Genomic DNA, 20,564 nt, shown 5'->3' on the forward strand with positions numbered 1-20,564 from the left:
CGTTTCTTTAATAATAACAAAATATAACCATGTATTTTTAATAATGTTACAGATGGAACGGAAGATTTTTTGAATTACTTCGAATTCACTTACGTTCGCGGACGGCAAATGCGGAACGGTCGACGTCGGAATCCGCTTTTCAGTCCAGAACATTGGAATCACCACACATCTATCACAGAGGGATTGGCAAGGACGACCAATTCTCAATAGGAGGTTGGCATTTTGGATTGCAATTGTTATTTCAATGTAGTCATCCTACCATTTGGCGATTTCTGAATGGACTACAAAAAGAAATTTCATTACAACACGCATATTATTTGCAGCACGTAAGTGGACAACGAATTCCTCAGAAGAAGAAGTACAGAGAACTGAACACCAGAGTCGAACGAATAGTTGCAAGCTACGATCCAGCGAATAAAATGGAATATTTAAGAACCCTTGCTCATGTATTTTAATAATGTATGCATGTATAAATAATATGTATAATATTCAATAAAGCTCTATATATTTTTTTATATTTTAGTTTTACTACAGTGTTGGATAACACTAAGCTATGTTTCGGTAGGTTACTTAACGCGCTATTGCTATTACCTCAAACGCAATGTGTTTATTTGTCCATCTGATTATTTGTCTCAGTGTTTAAATGTCTATATGTTAAAATGTCCGTCTGATTAAGTGTCGGCGTGTTTAACTGTCCCTGCTTAAATGTCCCATGATTGTGTGTCGCGTGATTAAGTGTCCGGACACGGGCTCTGGGCATGTTAGACAGTACTCTCTGTTGTTTATTTATTATTGGGCACGAGAAATGTGCACTGCGGCCACTTAGGGCCGAATGCACAAAAGTTAATCAAAGCTTAACGGAACCGTTAACTCATTTTGTACCGTACAAGGGGGCTTCGATAACAAAGAATTTGATTGTAAGTGGACTGTAATTATGAATTACTTCCAAGGCCTTGTTTATGCTGGGAATGAAAGAATATAGACACCTAAATAAACATGTTTATTATCAAAAAATACAAAGTAAATGAATTTCTATTGAATATGGTTGACGTAGGCACGACGGCTACTAGAATATGGTAAAGTTACGAAGGGATAATGTAAACAAAGGAACTTACGTGTTGTTTCGAAGTCCATTAACAACGAAGGCGATGTTGCAATGGCGAGATTGCTCTATTCTACGAAGTTGTCGAATTTGTCGATTTTGTTACAACGAAGTCTTCTTATTGATGTGCGGTGCTTTGACGTGCTGCTTGTTAAGAACGATGTTGCGAACTGCACGGCGACATCTTGACCCGTTGGGGATCGATCGAGATCTATATGCGAACGACGAAGGCTAATCGGCCATTGGTTAACGGCGACTTCTCAACGTAGTTGAGTCGATGGCTTCTAGGCGAAGAATGGGACGAATTCTGCGCGACGAGTACACATATTGAGCTTCTGCGGCTCATGCGCGCACACGTAACAAATAGGAATATATACAGGCAAGGCAAAACGGTTATGTACAGGGTATTTTCATTAAAGGAAAAACGAAAGGATATTTTATTCTAGTCAATAATATAATGAATGATGAAAGAAAGCAACACTGACTTATGTCTCCATTGTTTAAGATGCTTTCTTCTTTCTGCTTAGATTGATCCGAGCGTTATCGAAATGATGCGAATCGAGGATTTGGAGAGATTCATACCCGCCTACGGAGATAGGATGGCACTTAACCCTACAGTACTCGCGTGGGATACGCCTTACAAGTAAACGGCGCTTGCGTCGTAAGGGGGGGTGTGTCACCTACTGCCTTCTAGGTAATCCTTCCTCACAGTTTATTTGATGCTTTGGTGAAGTTTAGGTGTGTATTTTTTCTAAATTATTGTTGTTTCCCTCTGATTTTTCCTTGGGATACACGCGTATCCCGTGCGACCTCCGAATTTCATTGTGTGATTACATTTTGTTGGTAAGTTATCATTTATACTTTGCTTAGTTTATGAGTGGATTTTTACTGTTAGTATGTTAAAAATGAGCACAGATCTAAACAATGGTTGGAATGGTACAATGAGTTAGAGGAGGAGGAGGAAATACTAGGGTTAGCGGATCCTAATGAAGATGAAGGTGATTTTTGTGAAAACAGCGACCACGATACCGATTCTGAGGAAGATGCAGAAGATCCGAATGATTCCGAAGAAATAATAGGGTGGTTTGATGACGATCAGATTCCTCGTTACGTTGGAAAGGACTGTATAACGGAATGGAAGAAAATCTGCTCACCAAAAACAAGGACTAGGGCGTATAATATTTTCGAAGGAAAACCTGGACCTATAGGCAATGCAGCACATGCTAAAACCATTTTAGAATGTTTTGAAATCTTTATTAGTAGCAATATTGTGGAAGCAGTAACTACGTCAACAAATTTATACATTCAAAACAATCAGTCTAACTACAATCGTGAGCGAGATGCGAAGCCGACTGAAGAATGTGAAATAAAGGCTTTATTTGGAATGTTATACCTTCTAGGAGTTAGTAAATCGGGTAGACAAAATATTACGGATTTTTGGAGAACGGACGGTACCGGTATGGACGCCAATATTGCACAATGTCGTATAATCGATTTAGGTTTCTTTTACGCTGCTTGAGATTTGACGATGTCAATACTCGGCAAGAACGAAGAGAAATTGATAAGTTGGCAGAAATAAGAAACATTTTTGGGGTGTTTATAGAAAACTGCCAGAAATCCATTATGCCTGGACCCGATCTAACAATTGATGAACAACTGGTGGCCTTTAGGGGACGTTGCCCTTTTAGGCAGTATATACCATCAAAGCCAGCGAAATACGGCCTAAAAGTTTTCGTTCTAGTTGATTCAAGTAACATGTATACCTTGAATCTAGAAATATACGCTGGAACTCAACCAGGCGGTCCTTTTCAATTATCTAACAGCCCTTCGGATGTTGTCAAGCGACTTGTTTCTTTTATTAGAGGAACATATCGTAATATAACCATGGACAATTGGTTTTCTAGCTTTCCACTTGCTGTTCAACTAAAAAATGAATTCAAACTTACTATGCTCGGGACAGTCAAGAAAAATAAACGAGAAATACCGGCAGAGTTTATAAATACTGCTGAGAGACCAGCATTGAGTAGTCAGTTCGCGTTTCATAATGAGTGCACTCTTGTATCGTTTGTTCCAAGAAAGAAAAAAAATGTACTGGTTCTATCTACAAGCCATGCAGATGACAGTATTGACCATGAAACTGGCAAACCAACGATGGTAGTGGATTACAATCACACCAAGTTTGGAGTTGATGTTGTCGACCAGATGTGTGCCTCGTACAATGTTGCTAGAAATAGTAGGAGATGGCCTCTTACTATATTTTTTGATATGAATATAGCAGCAATTAATGCATTAGTATTATTCCAAATGAACAACTCAAACCTAACTCACAAACGACGCGATTTTTTACGCACCTTAGCTTTGGATCTTATGAAACCGCAAATTAGGAAACGATCTGGCATTCCCAATATTTCAACACAGTTGAGGGAACGATGCTGTTTGCTTGTAACCGAACGTTTGGAAGAATCATCTACTTCTGCAAACAACATTGCATCACCGTCAAAGAAGGCCCGAACAGGAAATGGTCGGTGCTACATATGTCCTCGCAAAAGAGACAAAAGGACCAGAGACTACTGCTCCATTTGCAATAATTGGATTTGCAAAGATCATCAAAATGATTCGCCTATAGTGTGCTTAAAATGCGAAGAAAAAGAAGACGAATAATTGGGTTTCTTTAAATTTTTGAATTGTCTTTCTTAATTTTATTTCTCGTTTGAATGGTTCTTAATAAAAATATGACACACACATCTTTACTTTGTACCAAAATATCAATTAACTTTTCATTTAAGCCTGTTAGTTATTATGGGACACAAATGTATCCCACGCGACCGCTCACGTAACAAATCTTCACGCGAGTACTGCAGGGTTAAGGAATTCTGCGGGAAACGGAATAGAAAAGAAATACCTAACAAAAAATTAGTAGTTTTGGAAAGACTGCGGAAGAAAGTTAATTCTAAATACTACCTTAGCAGCGACGATAAAGAAAAACAACCAAAAACGAAAAAATTAAACTTCGGTAGCGGAAAAAAAGCAACAAGGCAGGTTGAAATTGGCTGAATGGTTAGTTTGAATGGTGACAAATATTCCCATGTCAAATGTGTATTGATCGTTCACTTACAACATAGCAAAAGTTTATAATCAGCTACCGGATATTCTGAAAAATATGTCATTAAGTTGCTTCAAACCGAAGTTGCTTTCGTTAATGAAAGGTGGCCTAGCAATCAATGGGTAAATAATGCAAAATAATGATTTGTTGGCGCATTAAGAGCTAATGAGATTTTAAAGTATGTACCTCTTCTTTATTTATTTTTTTTTTTGTTTAGTTGAATACTTTTTTTTTTCTCTCTAGTAATACATGTAGTAATGGGGTTAAGTGGAAGAGCAGACTGTGGCATTGCCGCAGTGCTGAACTTCGCCCTTAATGTACTGCAATAAATCTTTGTTTTCTTTTTTTTGGAACAATAAAGGCAATATTATTATTATTATTATTATTATAAATCAATAAATAAAGGAGGCGGTCAACGAAAAGTTCAGATGACAAGATCAGCTGTAAAAGGTGATTTAATTCAAAAAGGTAACTAAAAAATGAACAAAGGTTTAGTTATGTCTTATGTCAATTTTTTTCGCAGGCATTGAACTATTTTTTCCAAATGGGGAATCCCCAAAAGGAAATATAGACAGTTTTTCCACAAACTTGCTGGATTTCAGGTTGCGCAATATAGAAGAAGATGTGGAAGTGGAAGAACTGTTCCACAGGACGGGTTTGGCCCGCTTGAGAGTGTATTTAGCAACTAAACAAAAAACAGCTACTACCGTTCAAAGTAACGAAACTACTAATGTAGTTCAAAACAATGAAACCGTTCCCACAATTCGGCTCAGCGAAAATGCTACTACAGTTAGAAATAATGGTGAATCAACTTCTGCAAGTATTGAAGTAGTTGAATTCAATGAGATCGAGAATAATAATTTTCTTGATAACACAGAAATGCCCGTGATTATTTTCGAAGATGAGTTTGATCCTCTACAGGCCTTTGATGTAAATGCAGTAAATGTTAGTCATGCTGAACCCTCTCAGCAATCAGAAGCACCTTCCATCACGTTACTAATTCACAGAGGGCAGGCTTTTGAAGAACTAATAGGGGCTTTTGTGAACATAGATAAAGACGTGTCCGTCAAAATTCAAATGATATTGCCCAATGGAGTGGAAGAAACAGGATATGATTCCGATGGTGTTTTTAGAGTACTTTCGAATGTAAAGTACTGCCAAATAATGACAATATCGGTCAATTAATTGATGATCTCGCGCATAAGGAACTCATTCAAAAGCCAAAGTTTGTCATCGATTGTTGGCATGCGGTTTTAAAGAATATGGTTTCCGGTAGCGAACTGCATAATATTTACACCGAGAGGAAAGTCACGCCGAAAAAAGTTCTGTCTATACTTAACCATGGAAATAAGCCCCTCTCTGCTGAAGAAGATAGGATTTTCAGCTTCTTGAAGAAATTTCTGAGAGAGTCTGACATTAAGACTCTAAGACACTTTTTGAGGTTTTGCACTGGAGCGGATGTTTTTACAAGTAATCAGATAGAAGTGACTTTTGTTAGGAGGAGTGGTCTTATGAGAGTGCCAGTGGCACATACTTGCGCATGTGTGTTAGAACTACCTCTTGAATATGATAACTTTCCGGAGTTCCGTTTTGAACTAAATAATCTTTTGAATTCCAACATGTGGGTAATGGATTTTGTGTAAACAACGACTGCAATTATTTGTGTTTATGAAATTTTTATTTTCCTGTTTTAAGTTATGCCTAAGCGATAAGCGATTAAAATAGAGTTCGTTTTATTTTCAATTATTCTTTATTTGGGTTTTCTCCTCTTTCCTTGATTAACGTTTGCATTATATTTAGGATAAGTCAAATAATAATAATCTAATTTACAATACAGTATTGTGAAAAAATGCTTGAAAATAATGATCCATATTTCACTCAGGCGAGCTTTCAGTGTTTCTAAGATTTTGATCTTATAGTAAGTCCAATATTTCTGTTCGCAACTTAACATAAAGATTTACGGCGTCATATGGATCATGAGGTTTACTCATATCTAATTCGCTCAAAATTATGTTGCACAAATCGTTAACGTCCTCATCACAAGAACTTTTCAAACTTAAGCACTCTTCTTTACAAGACAAAATCGAAGCAGAAAATACTCTCACCAGATTATCTTCACTTCCATATAATTCTGGTAAGTTATACATAACAATTGGTCGCCCGCTTGGAGATATACTGTTCTTTGATTTGGTTATACGATGCGCGCCCCATTCTTGAACTACTAAATCAAGTTCTCTCTGAAATATTGTTGTAGATTTTATAAAAAAATATTTTTATTAAACAATACTGACCTGAATAATATCCATAAAACAGTATTGGATGAGTGATTTATCCAAGAAACTGCCAGAATAAAGTGCATCTTCTTTTAGTTTTTGGAAAAGGTTCATCCAATACTGCGAGTTAGGTTTCCTAAGCATGGACCACCAACATTCAATTCTCTGATTTGACTGGCTGGTACCATATATGAATGGTGGCATATTTGAGCGAGCATGTTCGTTCTCTTGGCGAAGGAATATTTGCATGGCCTCTATGTAACGATTTTCAGTACCCATGTCAGTTCGCACAGTTTTAGGGCACCCTCCCAATTCTTCAACAGCCCCAATAAAATAATTTGCGATGACTTTTGGTTATTGTTGGTCGAAGAGGCTTTCAACCAAACAATTTTTCGTGAGAAGCCATCTATGCATCCATTTATACAAATTCCGAAAGGCTTTAATTTATCATATGAATCAACATGCCATAGATAGTTTGGTCCAGAATTTGAGTACTGCCTGCGACGTAGCCTTTTTCGAGTTCTTTAGAACTAACTAACTTTGATACATCAACAGGATCTATTAGTTTTAATATCAAACGCACTGTTTCTCGTTTTACTCAAAACCCAGCCTGAATGCACTTTAAATGCATCCATCTGTATCTGTGTAATTCCGACGATGATGTTTGAATTTCATTTTCGATAAAAGAATAAACCTCTTGTAAATCCGAGTAGCGAGACCTTCGATACAATTCTAGTCTCCGTAAGTATCTTCGCAAGGATTGAGTACTGATTGATATCTGGTGATGTCTCCGAAGGAAAAGTACTATTTCGTTTTGCTGAAGACCAAGACGAAAGTAGTATGTGATTAGAAGGTCTAGTCCTCTGTCACTTTTGGCATTCATAATATCATTTTTATTAATAATCAAATTGCACCTCTCACTCGAACTAACTACTTGGTACCAACGCTCTGAAGTAACTAAAGTGATACGGAGCGTTCTCTGGGCAAAGATTTTCCGGAAACTTCCATTTAGAAATCTGGAAATTTCCATTTGCTATATGGAAATTTCCAGTTGGTCAATTGGAAATTTCCATTAAGCATCTGGAAATTTCCAATTGGTATCTGGAAATTTCAGATATAATTTACTTCACGCTTGTCCTTTCAGAGCCTTCGTACATAACTTTTGCACTATAAAATGGGAATTTTTTTAAACGTAATTTATTGCATATCCACTCACTTTCGTGCTACAGTAATACAGTGAATTGGAGTTAGTGAAAATATCACCGAAATTCTGCTGTCGTGTGAAATAAAATAGTCATATATAGAGAGAGGAAGTTGTGGCATTTGCAATTTGTGTCTGGTTCCTTGTAAAGATTTTCTAATAACAGACTTTCACCAGACTCAATAAAAAGAAGGCATTAACCAAATTTTATTTTGCAATTTTCCATGTTATTGCAATTTTTATGCAATACTCCTTAATTTAGTGCAATTTTTCGCGAATTCAACGTTAGTCAGATGATATTAATGAATGAATAATGATCCTCACTTAAATATGTTTAGCTGGTTATGAATTGCGTCGGCTGAACGTAAAACACGTACGAGATAGCACAAAAATAATCTCAGTAACTTGAAACCTAAGCAGGGAACATATATTACAATAATTGCATTTTATATAGACTGCCAGTGCGAGTAATACCTTATAAAAAGTGTAGGTGGTATTGTTAATCCTATATTTCTGTTAAAATGCCGAAAGTTGCTTCATCAATTTCCCAAAAATTGCAAGAGTGGATTGGTCCTTATAATAAAAACGCGGAAGTATTTACTTCAGATGGCAAAATTATATTTTGCAATGTCTGCTCTAAATCCGTAGGGACAGGAAAAAAATATTTTATAGACGCCCATGTTAAAACTGGTAAGTTTTAAACTGTATTTATTTCTCGTTCGTTGCTGATCTAGTGACATTTTATAGAAAGCCACATACGCGCATTGAGTAAAAATGTGAAAAGCAAACAATATTTGCTGACCATACCTGCCTTGACTTCCAGTGATAAAAAAAATGAATTTTACGAGGATTTATGTGGTGCACTTTTGGGGTCCAATATACCTTTTTACAAAGTAAATGCGGAACCTTTCAAACAATTTCTGGAAAAGTACACAAGTCGTCACGTTCCAGATGAAAGTACTTTAAGGAAAACATACCTTCCAACAGTATTCCGGAAGAAAATGGAAAATATTAAAACTTCCGTTGGGAATAGCTGTGTGTACTTAATTGTAGACGAAACAACAGATTCCAGAGGCTAGTAGAATTTTCACAATATCTTTTTTTTCTGAAATTTCATTTTATAGGTTTCTACATTGCAAATTTGCTGGTTGGCGTGTTAGACACTGATGAACCCCAGAAACCATTTCTCATTGCTTGTAAACGTCTGCCAACAACTAATTTTGAAACAATATGTCAGTTTATAAACAAATCTCTTACTGCTTTCTCGTCTACCATTAATGGGCGCGTTTTACTTTTACTTACCGATGCAGCGCCTTATATGGTTAAAGCTGCAAAAACTGAAGGTTTTTTATCCAAATTTATTACATGTTACATGTCTAGCACATGGAATAAATAGGGTTGCAGAGGTTGCCAGAGAACTGTGCCCTGGAGTTAACAAATTGGTTAACAATGGTATTACTATATTTAAGTTTTAGTGCTTGTTTGACCGTGGGATCTTTTAGGAAAGAAAGCGTTCCTTAAAGCACCTTCACGTGTGGCAATATACCAAGAAATTATGCCAGATTCGCCTCTTCCTCCGGAGCCAATAATTACTCGTTGGGGTACTTGGTTGGAAGCAGCGATATTTTACGCCAACAACTATGAAAAATTTGCTGCAGTTGTTAGGAGGTTAGAGGATGACGCAGAATCCGTAAAAAAATTAAAACTCTTAATAGAAGAACGAAGCGTACAGAATGAATTAATATTTATTAAAACACACTTGTGCTTTCTCCCTGAGTGTTTGAAGCAATTAGAAAATCAAGGAATGTCACTATATGACAGCATATCTATCGTGCAAGACGTAAAATCCAAAATAATACGTATTCCTGGCGAGAAAGGAAAACGGCTGAAATCTAAATTAGACAATGTTTTAGAAAAAAATGTTGGATTTAAAACGCTTGAACAGTATTCAACAATTTTAACTGGTGATGGGGAAGGTAATGAAGACATTAAAGTGGAGATGATTCCAAAATTTAAATATGCACCCATTACTAGTGTAGATGTCGAACGTTCATTTTCCATATACAAGCACATTTTAGATTCGCGAAGGTGTAATTTCACCGAAGAAAACTTAGAAATGTATATAGTGTGCAATTACAACGCGTAAATCGTTAGCGATATATTTAGTAATAAGGCAATACTAATAATAAGTAATAAATAAAAATAATTAATAAAGATTAATAACTTGCAATTTTTAGTTTATTTAGAGCAATTTTTCCTTATTTTGGTTGCCATTTATGGCGCAATTTTTGTGATTTTTAGTGCCACAACTTCCGCTCACTACTTATTACCATTAGGTGTTCGAGAGGTAAGAATGGTTTCAATTACTTCTGACTACTTCTACTAATTGTGATTACCTTCAGCGCGTTGCGGCAGCATTACATTTAAACATTTCTACGGTCAGCAGAATTTCCCAAGCTTTTATATCGCAGATCTTGTATTTGCATCTAAAAGTACTGGCGATTACCACGGAGAAATGAATCGTGAAAACTTTTTACATTAGTTTGAAAAACAATTATTAGTAAATTTAGAAGAACCAAGTGTTATCGTATTGGACAATGCTTCTTACCACAGCACCTTATTGACACAAAAACCGAACAACTCGTGGAGAAAAGCAGATTTTCAAGATTCGTTACACAATAAACTTGCACTTGCGATTGTAACCTCAGAAATGTGGAAAAATTCAATTAATCACACCGAAAAGTTAATAAAGGAATGGTATGAACGCGAAAAACAATTGGATATTGCAGAAATGGCCCCAATTATTATAAACTGGGTGAAAATGATAGTTGAGTGATGACGATTAACTGGACAATAATTAAAACTGCAATTACCTAAGTCACGAGAACTGTGTATTAAAATTTATTTTGTTTTATGTTAACAAAATGGAATGTTACGTAGTCTGAAAAGTATCTTTCACCTTTTTACGATCATATCAGTTTATGTTAATTATCATTTTATGTACTTAGTTCAATAAAATTTCTTGTGTTTTTGTCTCGTTGAACTTACTAGTCTCAAATTCCACTACAGCAAGAGTTGGTCAAATAACGTAAAATCAGTCAAGATTTCAAGCAAGCATTAACTTGATATTTATTTGCTGATGGCCTATGCAATGGTTTATAACTTCCGAAACATTTACATAATGCCGCAATGCCGACATTCCTCATCTTTCTGCTCACAACGGCAGCGATACGTTATAAACAAAATGCTAATAGTACTACACTTAGTGTACTGCACTTTCCTTGAACCCGTCACAGCACAGTAGGAATGGGTTTTATTGATGCACAGTAGGTTGGTTTCACACAGGGAGCCCAAAAAATGATCTCTGAATTTTCTAGTTCCTCTGGAATCTGGATGGTAGAAACATAACCTAAAAGTGTTTCCTTAATAAAAGATTACCTAATATATCAGCATACCTTAGAAATATTTGGCAATGCCGTGTATTGTTGATGTCATCAAATCAATGACGTGCAACGCTTTTTATAGCGAAAACCCTATACCATAAGTAGTCGAAGTATTGTCGAATATTTTTGAGGTGCTGTCACGAATGCTAGTTACGCTGATTAATACCACGAGCGCTTGTGCGAGTGGTATTAAAAAGCGTAACTAGCATGAGTGGAGCAGCAGCTCAAAAATAATCTACAAATACTTCGACTACGAATGGTATTCGGAGAACTATTCAATGAATCAAAAGAAAAATTAAGCATAATTACCCACGCGAATGTATTTCCATGACAACAATAAACGTCAAAATAAATTACGGAAGTTGCTTTTCATTTTGCTATTGATTCTATTCGAACTTTTGTGCTCCAAGCTAATTCGTTATGAGTGGTTAAATTAAAAGATGTGGTGATAAGTCGGTTGTCGAAATTGATTAACAAACTAAGAAGAATGTTCCGGTTAATACGACAAAATTTCGGGTCATTTTACTGGTGGAAGTTTGACAAATGTCATTGAATAATCGCATTGAATTGTCTGTAATAATATCACAAGAGAGTGAGAATAAATTGAAAATAATTCGACAGGTTTTAGAAAACTTGTTGCCAGGGCTCTCGTGGCTATTGCCAAATGGCAACAAGTTTGAGAAAAGACCTGGAGAATTATTATCTAATTTATCGAACTCTCGTGTGGTATTCGATAGATTATTTTTTCACGTTACAATCAAAATCACTGTTAAGATTTTCTTTATAGTCTTCTCCATTCTGTTTCTTCGCATATTCAACCCATTAGTCCTTCAAAATAACGACTAGTTTTGCGGTTTCTTCCAATTTATAGCCCCTCATTTCGTCGCAAAATAATTGGAATTGTTTCCAAACAGACGCGTTGCTTATTAGGGTACCTACATATTCTTAAATGCACTTACATTTACTTACAATGATTATATTACTTATTTCATCGACTGATGATTCACTAAAACGTTTGCGATTCATTTTACGAGCTTCTTGAAAATTTATGACAGACGCGTCAGATCAAGAAAATAGTTGTCATGTGGTTGTCATTCACTAAAAACAATGTACATTGAAAAATTCTCGCTGGGAATAATGTAAGTAGATTATTCTCACTATAATAATGTTGTGATTGGCTAGAACGTATATGAATGACGGAAATTGAACATTTCTATTGGTTTCGAGAAACGTCAAAAAATAATCAACTAAACTCTACATATTAACACTAAAATTTCTACACGGAACACTAAATAATTTACACGATGAGATTTTTTACCGTGCACAAAGTCGCTTTACACCTAATAAAACAATGTAGTTAATATTTCCGACGACAACTGTGAAAAGTCGCACCTTTCACTCTGCTTAGGTAATTGATGTCAAAGTGGCGAAATACCTACGTCCGTGACTACCTATATACGTTTTATCAAATCACTGGTTATTTGATCTGTTTCACTCCTCGTTATACCATTTATACATTTTAAAATGACGCTGATGTTTGGATTTCTAATGAATATTGCACCTTCATTTATAAAAAATAATACGAAACGTCTCGAAACCTTTATTATTCACTCAATAAATTACTAGGTATTTGTCAAAGTAATATAGTCAAAGCTAATTTTATATTGTAAGTATTGTTTCAGGCGCTTCCTACATTTAGAGGTCGAATTGGAAGCAAATCTCGGAACTGGTATTGCTTTTGATATACTTGGAAATGAAAATTCAACATTCGACTTTCAATTTTCTAAATCCATATTAGTACTCCATAGAGGACAAGTTTTCGAAGAACTTCTTGAGGCCGTAAAAACCCATAAATATAACGAAATTTTAAAGTAGACATTGTCTTTGATTAATATTTCTTTCCATCAATAAAGGATTATGAACGTGCGTGAAGAAATGAACAAAGAACTATCGATTGCAATATTATTGGTCTCAGCCAAGAATACTATATAATATAAGGATTGCTCGATCCCTATACTTGTAATGTTGCCCAAGTTTAAGTCATATGTGACGTCACCAACGGGCCTGGCTGTCAGAATTGACAGTTATAATTTGCTAAGTTGTGAACGTATTTGCATGGACGCCAGGACGCCGATGTGCAATATTAGACTGTAACAACAGCCGTGTTTGCACAAAAATCACTAACCCGGAAGTCATTTACCATAACTTCCCTAAAACCGATGGATTAATACGCAAGGAATGGATATGGTGCTGCAAGCGAGATTAATGGACAAGTGTTTCTAATTTAAATGCCTGCCTACAACACCCATTTGAACGTATTTTATGGTAATCCTAAAGATCGATTCTCATTAGAGCAGCACCGAGCGGCGCGGCGCGTCGCTAGCAGCAAATTGTAGGGGGGTATTCCCACTTAAGCACCATTTGGAAGCGTGACGAAGCAGCGTTTCTGTTTGTGTTCAGTTTAAGTGAGAATGTATTCTTACACGCTGGAAGAAGAGCCATCATCGTCATCATCACCAGATGATTTCATAATATTTATAGCGGCACTATGCCATGTACACGACGAAAAAAGAAGAAAAAGAAAGGCGACGAGTACAATTAATTTTTCTATTCTTTGTCCGTCCATAGCGAATCCACTAACACACGCAAGCTCAACACAGAAGACAAATAAATGCTTTTCACAAGTCGCAGCACCACGCTGATCTGCTTCGCTCCTCGATTCCCACTTGTCCGTCTACACGCAGAGCGGCGCGTTTCAAAGCAGCGCCGCGTATTCCAATGCCAATGCCACTCTGCTCTGCACCGCTCTGTCTAGGTGAAAACGGATCTACTTATTTACATGCGAACAATTGAGAGCAGCTTTTCACCGCGCCGCGCTGCTCGATGCTGCTATAACTACACTACACTACACGCGGCGAAAAAATTCAGTGATCGAGCAATCTTTGTATTATACTATATAGTAATATTATATAGTATCCTTGGGTCCCAGCCAAACTCGGTCGACAGATTTCATGAAAGAATTAAAAAACATAAAATTTAAGCAGAGTTTTGTCAAATTTTTAATTGAACATTGGACTACACATGAAATGATACCATTTATTGGTAATACATTCTGCTGCGTCCCGTTGGAATTTAATTTTCCTTTATCATTTCGTTTTTGTCCTATTTGCCACTTTACTCCGTTTCCCTCCGTTTTCCCTTTCCAACTTACATGGCAAACATGCGCGGGAAGGGGAATCGAGAAGGATAGATTGCGGGGACTGCGCACTAGAAAACCACCGAGTTCGGTCGTCGAATTAAGAGAAACCACAAGCCACAAACTGGTGTTCGTTCGTCAATAGATTCGTCGTCGTTCAACAATTTCGTACCGTTTAACGGTAATTACTTGCAACCCTTCGTCGCCTGTTTATCCACCCTAGTGGACAATTGAACCACCAGCGCTCGCCTTCGTCGATAAACAAGTAAGTTCCTTTTATTAATTCGTCCTGTCAACCTCAATTTTGCAGTGAGCCGCTCTTACCGGTCCGCCAAGACCTATTTTCAAATCATAGTTCATACTACACATTAATTTTGTCATTTGTATAATGTAATAAATAGTTTGTTTGCGTATATTTCTTTTCAATTTCCTTTTTAGATAAGGCACGAGAAAGATTTCCTTTTCATCATACAGTCCACTTAATCGTTCGTTAATTAATCCTTTGTACCAGTGCGTAACACATTCATAAACCTAAACTACGATTCCTGTTATTCATATACTGTTAGAAATGGTTTTATAGAAATGTCAATCGATGAGAGCAATAATCACGAAGAGGCTGATACAAAAATAGTCCACCATGTGTGTACCTAAACTTGATACATATTCAAAGACGAATGTTCTTCTTAAAACTTCTGATACAGATGTTTTAATAATTATGCTGTGAAACATAGATCATCTTCAAAGCGACGATCTCGAAATTTTTATGGAGTATGGCACCGGAAATTCAAAAACACATGGAATTGGGGCCATCTTTATGCACAAGTTTACCTGGGTTTCATGCATTGACAGGATGTGATTACTACTGATTACAATCCGTCATTTTTTCAAAAAGGCAAGATAAGACCGTTTAAAATATTAAAGAAAAATGAAGAATATCAAAAAGCATTGAAGGATCTTGGGAGTTGCTGACATATCTGCTTCACGAGACGAAATTTTTCCAATTTTAGAAAAATTTGTTTGTGAAATTTATGGCTACAAAAATATATCCAACATAAATGCTGCACGATTTCAAAAATTTTGTTCTACTTACAAAGTTTGTAGAAGATGAGCCTTTTAGAAAGTCTTTGATCCATCTACTTTGCCTCCGTGTAAAGTTGAACTGGAACATCTTCTAAAAACGCAATATATAACGAGTATTTGGCGAAATGCACATTTGCGATTGCCCAGTTCTTTAACACCGGCACATCAAAAATGGATGGCTACTAAATACTGATAGACTTGATTTTCATTGGTTTGATGGAGACTGTATGCCCCAATTAGTATTCGATGCTATTATTAATGAAAAAACTAATGCCGGCCATACATTAGCACACGGCGGTGTGCGGATCTAATCCGTCGGACTTGGTCGCCCATCAAACGTGCGTGTGTATGTCATTGTCCGTCAATGTTCGCGCACTGTTTATCGGACCAAAAGTCCTCGTGAGCGAGATTGAACCCGCCCGATTTTTCGGACAGTTTCGTTACAGTTCACGCGTAAATTTTAATCCCGTTTTACAATTTATGCAAGTAGAAACCTATACATAATATCATACAGTACTTTACTCTATGATAATATTGATGTTTTTTATTTCCAGATTCAAGAAGACCGAAAATATAATTCAGAGGAATATATTCGCGGCTTGCTCGCAAAATATAAAGACTTTCCGTGTCTTTGGAAAGTAAAGTCAAAATGTTATTCAAACAGCAATATGAAGGGAGACGCATATAAAGAATTAAGCAGGCCTTCCACGTGCATTCATTTCATCGAACTTGGAGTGTACACTCCTACAAACAGACCAAGTTCGAACGTGGAAGTGGTCATCGCGCAAAGTTTGCATCGTTCTTGGTGCGGAGCGAAGAGTTTTGCCAATCCTAAACTCTTGGCGTGGAGCGATGCTGGGCGCGCGCGTGGATGTGGTTGTCGCTCCTGGAGTTAAGACATAACTGAGACGTGGAAGGCCTGCTTTAGTAAAGTACACAAAAGACACAATTGATGAACATGCCACAGTTGATGTGATAAAGAAGAAAATTGGTACGCTAAGACGAACATTCAGAAGAGAACTACTAAAAGTAAAGGAGTCAAAGAAATCCGGCGCAGGGGGAGACGATATTTACACTCCGCATTTATGGTACTATAGTCTACTGCTTTTCACGTCTGATCAAGAGGAACCCCGTGACACAATTTCTAATGATATTGCGCTGGAACTCAACGACTGCAGCTTGCAGACAGACTAAACACTTTTATTGCCTGAGTGTACCACTCTGATATCTCGTTTCTGATTGGAGACCGCGTGCGACAGACCTCCAGAAACTGTTGGTGAGGTGACCCAAATCTGCCCGCGTGACGGATCGCGAGTGGACAAGCGGGGTACCGCGTCCTGTGACATGCTTCATAAGAAAAGCATCAAACAATTCAACGAGCCCTTAAGGCAAAATTTTCCCGCTGACATTGTCCGACGGACCAGATCCGCACACTACACCGCTAATGTATGATCGGTTTAATACTGTCGAAAGTATCACTACAGGTGAGCTTAAATATATTTTTTTTTGCATTCCTTCGTTCTAAATCGCGTTTTCCCAATAAAACACGAAAGTCAGGAACGTCAATTTTACAATTGACTATCTACTTTCGCGCACTAGTGCCTAAAAATTCAACGAAATTATCTATTTAGTGCGGATCATAAACTAATAAGTAGTATGATGGAAGAGTAAAAAGAAAATATAAATACACTTTACAACATTCCCTGTAGTACAGGGGCTAAAATAAGCTTAAACCAGAAGTTTTGAACAATAAATTGACATTTTAAATTTCTAGATCTCTACTTTATCGGCATAGAGGACTTCATTTTTTCAAAAGAATTATAATGTCGCAGAAATCTCGCGAAAAGGATTTGAATTTATATAAATTCGATTTAACTAATCCGTGCAAAAAATAGAATACATGTTACGTGCGTGAACAGTATTTGCTTGATTCGCGCGAGATGCGTCGCTCGTGCGCGTTGCGCACTCGCGCCGCCAAACTTCGCGCTCATCTGCAAAATAACTGTTCCCGCACTAATAATGTAAATAACTATTTCCTTTATAATTGCAGCATTCGTTCTTCACAGATAGTGCAGCGGAGAGAGCCGCGAAATCGAAAAATTTTTTCGGAGTAGAAAGAATTGGGACCCACACCATTTTGTTCAGAAATGTTTGAACCTTCAGAATCTCGCTTTACGACATTTTCCCGTGGTCCTGACAAAAGTTATAGGCCGCTAAAGTTGAACTTTACTCATTTTCGCGCGCGCGACTAGACCACCGAAAGTATTTAATTATTATTATTAAGTATTTATTTCAAATAAGCGAGTTAGCGCCGGCTCTCCGCTGCACTAAGACCATGCAGAAGATTCCGAAGAGGAAGAAGGAGAAGAGGAAGCATCTTCCAGCTCCGATAAGTTCACAGAAGAATCTGACGTTGAATAAATAAATAAAGATAATTTTTTATACTTGTTTGAGCAAATAACACCGCTATATCGTAGGACGCAGAAAGCTGCCCATATACGCACTCTCTCTCACACCGCAACTTACCTATATAGCACTGTTCACTCACATCTTCTGGATCACCTGGCAGGTAGAATGTCTCACCGAAATTTAATTAAAGTAAGTACTTAACACTATTACCTAAGCCAGAAAAACGCCATCTACAATTTGGTCTTCAGCGGCATCTATCTATCACCAATTGAACACGAGTGGGGTATGATGGGTCGATGGGGATGTATAAATGTAACAGAAATAGCAACTCCCGGAAATCAATTATGTTTTGGTATATATTACCATTTTAATAAAAGTGAAAATGAAGTTTCCAGCATTTTAGATAGGTAAATAAGTCGTTTCACTAACTAATAATAACACTATTTAGTAACGCTGTTCACTTGGGCACAACATTCATTCAATAGTTATTTACCTGAAAATCAGGAAAATGACATTAATGTAAGTTCCCAGTCAAGTAGTGTCATTTTACGATGAGTTTTGTATTGCATTTTTCCTGAAATCGTCTTTTTTCATATAAAATTTCTAATTATATAAAACTTTTTATTAATGGTATCATGTCAGTTTTGATCACAGGTGGTAAGAAAAGTAGTTTGGTAAAGTGATACTGATACTGTCATAGAAACAAAAATTTCCTGACAACGTGGGCACATGAATGAATGTTTCATGATGATTTCAAGAAAATAAATTTTTTCTATTTCGGTGTTACAATGAGAATTTTGTGCAACTGTTTTCGGCAAAAACAATGTTTCAATGAGTTCCATTGTAACATTGTTTTTGGTAACTTTTCATCTCTAAGTTGGCAGTTCGCCAAGACGTCAACGTCAAATCATCAGATTTGAAATCATATTACGTACGTAAAATTTATGTGTTTTCCTTGATTTTTGGTACACGAAGAACTTAATACATTCCAAATCAGCAGTTTACACATCCACCATAAATAAATTTATCTACGAGTAAAAAAATACACATTCACGGAATTTAAAGATTCCAAATGTCAGTGTTGTGTTTATCTACGCTGCCAACTTAAGACGGGAGTCGAGTACGAGTATTTTAGTAAATGACCGATACGCGCGCTAGTTGTCCGTGAATTGAAAAAAATCAGAGAGTAAAACCAAATATGCGAAAATTCTATGCACATTGCTCTTCCAGCTACTCACGAGCTACTCAAAATATTCACTCTTTTTTGCGTGTAGGTGGCAGCAGTGTAATTTAGCAAGAACTGTACCTTTGTTTTGAACCGCACTCAAGTGCTTATCTGCGTAGTGGTAGTGCCGAGGGGTAAATCACTAGTGGAAATAGGTGTACAGGTACGTGGAAATAAAATGGAAATATGTGGAAATAAAGTGGAAATAAATGGAAATAAATGGAAATAAGTGGAAATAAGTGGAAATAAATGGAAATAAGTGGAAATAAGTGGAAATAAAATGGAAATAAGTGGAAATAAAGATGAAATAGAACGGAAATAAGTGGAAATACAGTAGAAAAATTTCAATTAGCTACAAAAACGATGAATCATACTGAACGAAAAAGTGTTAAGTTTACTTAAGGTACTTTCTATCCCAAACTCTAAAAATGACGAATCAGGTAGATATCCTTCAACGAAAACAATACGTTTTTGTATTGGTAACTCGTAAAACCGCCTCGAAAACCGTCTAGTAGGTATCCTTTTTCAGCACTGTAGGCAGAAGTTGCAGTATTGCACAACGGGTGAATATTTTTAAATTACAGTTGTAAGCGAAGTTATAGTAACGGTTGTACCTCGTGGCTACTAGGCTACAATTATTAATTTTAATAGCATAGTGTGGCGCGAAGTGTCAAAAGCAGTGTGCTTGGTAGTGTGCTCGCGAGTGTGCTCGGTAGTGTGCTTTTGATTTGAAGACGGCAAATCTGAGGACAAATCTATCTTTTTTATGTTTATTATATCACAATCAGAAGAGGGTAAGAACATTTTTTTTCTCCTTAGAACATACATTAACATAATCGTCTTTTAGTTAAAAACCGTCACAGAATGCCTTAAATGATTTAACATTGAGGAATAATTGCATAAGTTGCCATAGCACATTTCGGATCCTTAACACGGTTTTTAACTATGGCGTCTAATACATCACCTGAAAACGAAACCCGAGACGAAACCCCTACAAGTGCCACAGAAAAAGGGGAATTAGCAGATTTATATGAACGGCCGGAAAATGAATTAAACATTAAATTACCTCCCTATCTAAAAAAATTGCTCAATCTAAACGGATACGACAGTGCCTCTTTATTAGCTACAATTAATGACAATGACATATTAGAAATAGAAACCTTTGCTAGGGAGACTTTACCAACAATCATCAGTGAATCTGATTATGAAGCATATTACGGAATTTTTAAAACAAACGTGCAGGCTTTTAAAATAGTAAGTGGTCATAGAAAGATGCTTTCAATGATCTCACTTTTTTACAAAACATTACTCCAAAAAAAAGAATCAAATCTGAAACTGGCACCGTCACCCGCACCAATACAACTTTCTTGTGAATCTGCAACAACCTCGGCAACAACTAAATCTATAACCGAATCGCAAAATAAACCATTAATATGTTTAAATGTTAATATAAATGATGAAAATTCACACATTAAGCACATCGCTAGAGATTTTTTGAAAAGCAATTTCGGGTATGCTGCGAATGATGAAGA

The 20,564-nt window shown here is 36.6% G+C and overlaps 3 protein-coding genes across 3 annotated transcripts; 2 read left to right on the forward strand and 1 right to left on the reverse strand.

Moving 5' to 3' along the window:
* The first annotated feature begins 2,725 nt into the window (after positions 1-2,725).
* On the forward strand, positions 2,726-3,763 carry LOC116165019 (piggyBac transposable element-derived protein 4-like). Its single transcript, XM_031479287.1, has one exon. It carries the CDS (start codon positions 2,726-2,728, stop codon positions 3,761-3,763), a length of 1,038 nt encoding a protein of 345 aa, XP_031335147.1.
* A 2,300-nt stretch (positions 3,764-6,063) lies between these two features.
* Positions 6,064-6,557, reverse strand: LOC116176577. Its single transcript, XM_031495211.1, has 2 exons — positions 6,497-6,557; positions 6,064-6,442 (listed from the first exon to the last, which is right to left on the reverse strand). The coding sequence occupies exons 1-2, from the start codon at positions 6,509-6,511 to the stop codon at positions 6,119-6,121; spliced, it is 339 nt and encodes a 112-aa protein (XP_031351071.1). The 5' UTR covers positions 6,512-6,557; the 3' UTR covers positions 6,064-6,118.
* Positions 6,558-8,489: 1,932 nt separating this feature from the next.
* LOC116176435 lies at positions 8,490-9,921 on the forward strand. The gene is made up of 2 exons (XM_031495013.1): positions 8,490-9,131; positions 9,182-9,921. The coding sequence occupies exons 1-2, from the start codon at positions 8,957-8,959 to the stop codon at positions 9,823-9,825; spliced, it is 819 nt and encodes a 272-aa protein (XP_031350873.1). The 5' UTR covers positions 8,490-8,956; the 3' UTR covers positions 9,826-9,921.
* Positions 9,922-20,564: the final 10,643 nt, after the last annotated feature.

The sequence above is a fragment of the Photinus pyralis genome, unplaced genomic scaffold, assembly GCF_008802855.1.
Source record: "Photinus pyralis isolate 1611_PpyrPB1 unplaced genomic scaffold, Ppyr1.3 Ppyr1.4_LG1, whole genome shotgun sequence".
Lineage (NCBI taxonomy): Eukaryota > Metazoa > Arthropoda > Insecta > Coleoptera > Lampyridae > Photinus > Photinus pyralis.

Excerpts from the sequence above, each read along its gene's own strand:
- LOC116165019 (XM_031479287.1), top strand. The coding sequence starts at position 2,726 with ATGCCTGGACCCGATCTAACAATTGATGAACAACTGGTGGCCTTTAGG.
- LOC116176435 (XM_031495013.1), top strand. The coding sequence starts at position 8,957 with ATGGGCGCGTTTTACTTTTACTTACCGATGCAGCGCCTTATATGGTTA. Across the intron at positions 9,132-9,181 it reads TAACAAATTGGTTAACAATG|GAAAGAAAGCGTTCCTTAAA; the intron begins GTATTACTATAT and ends GGGATCTTTTAG.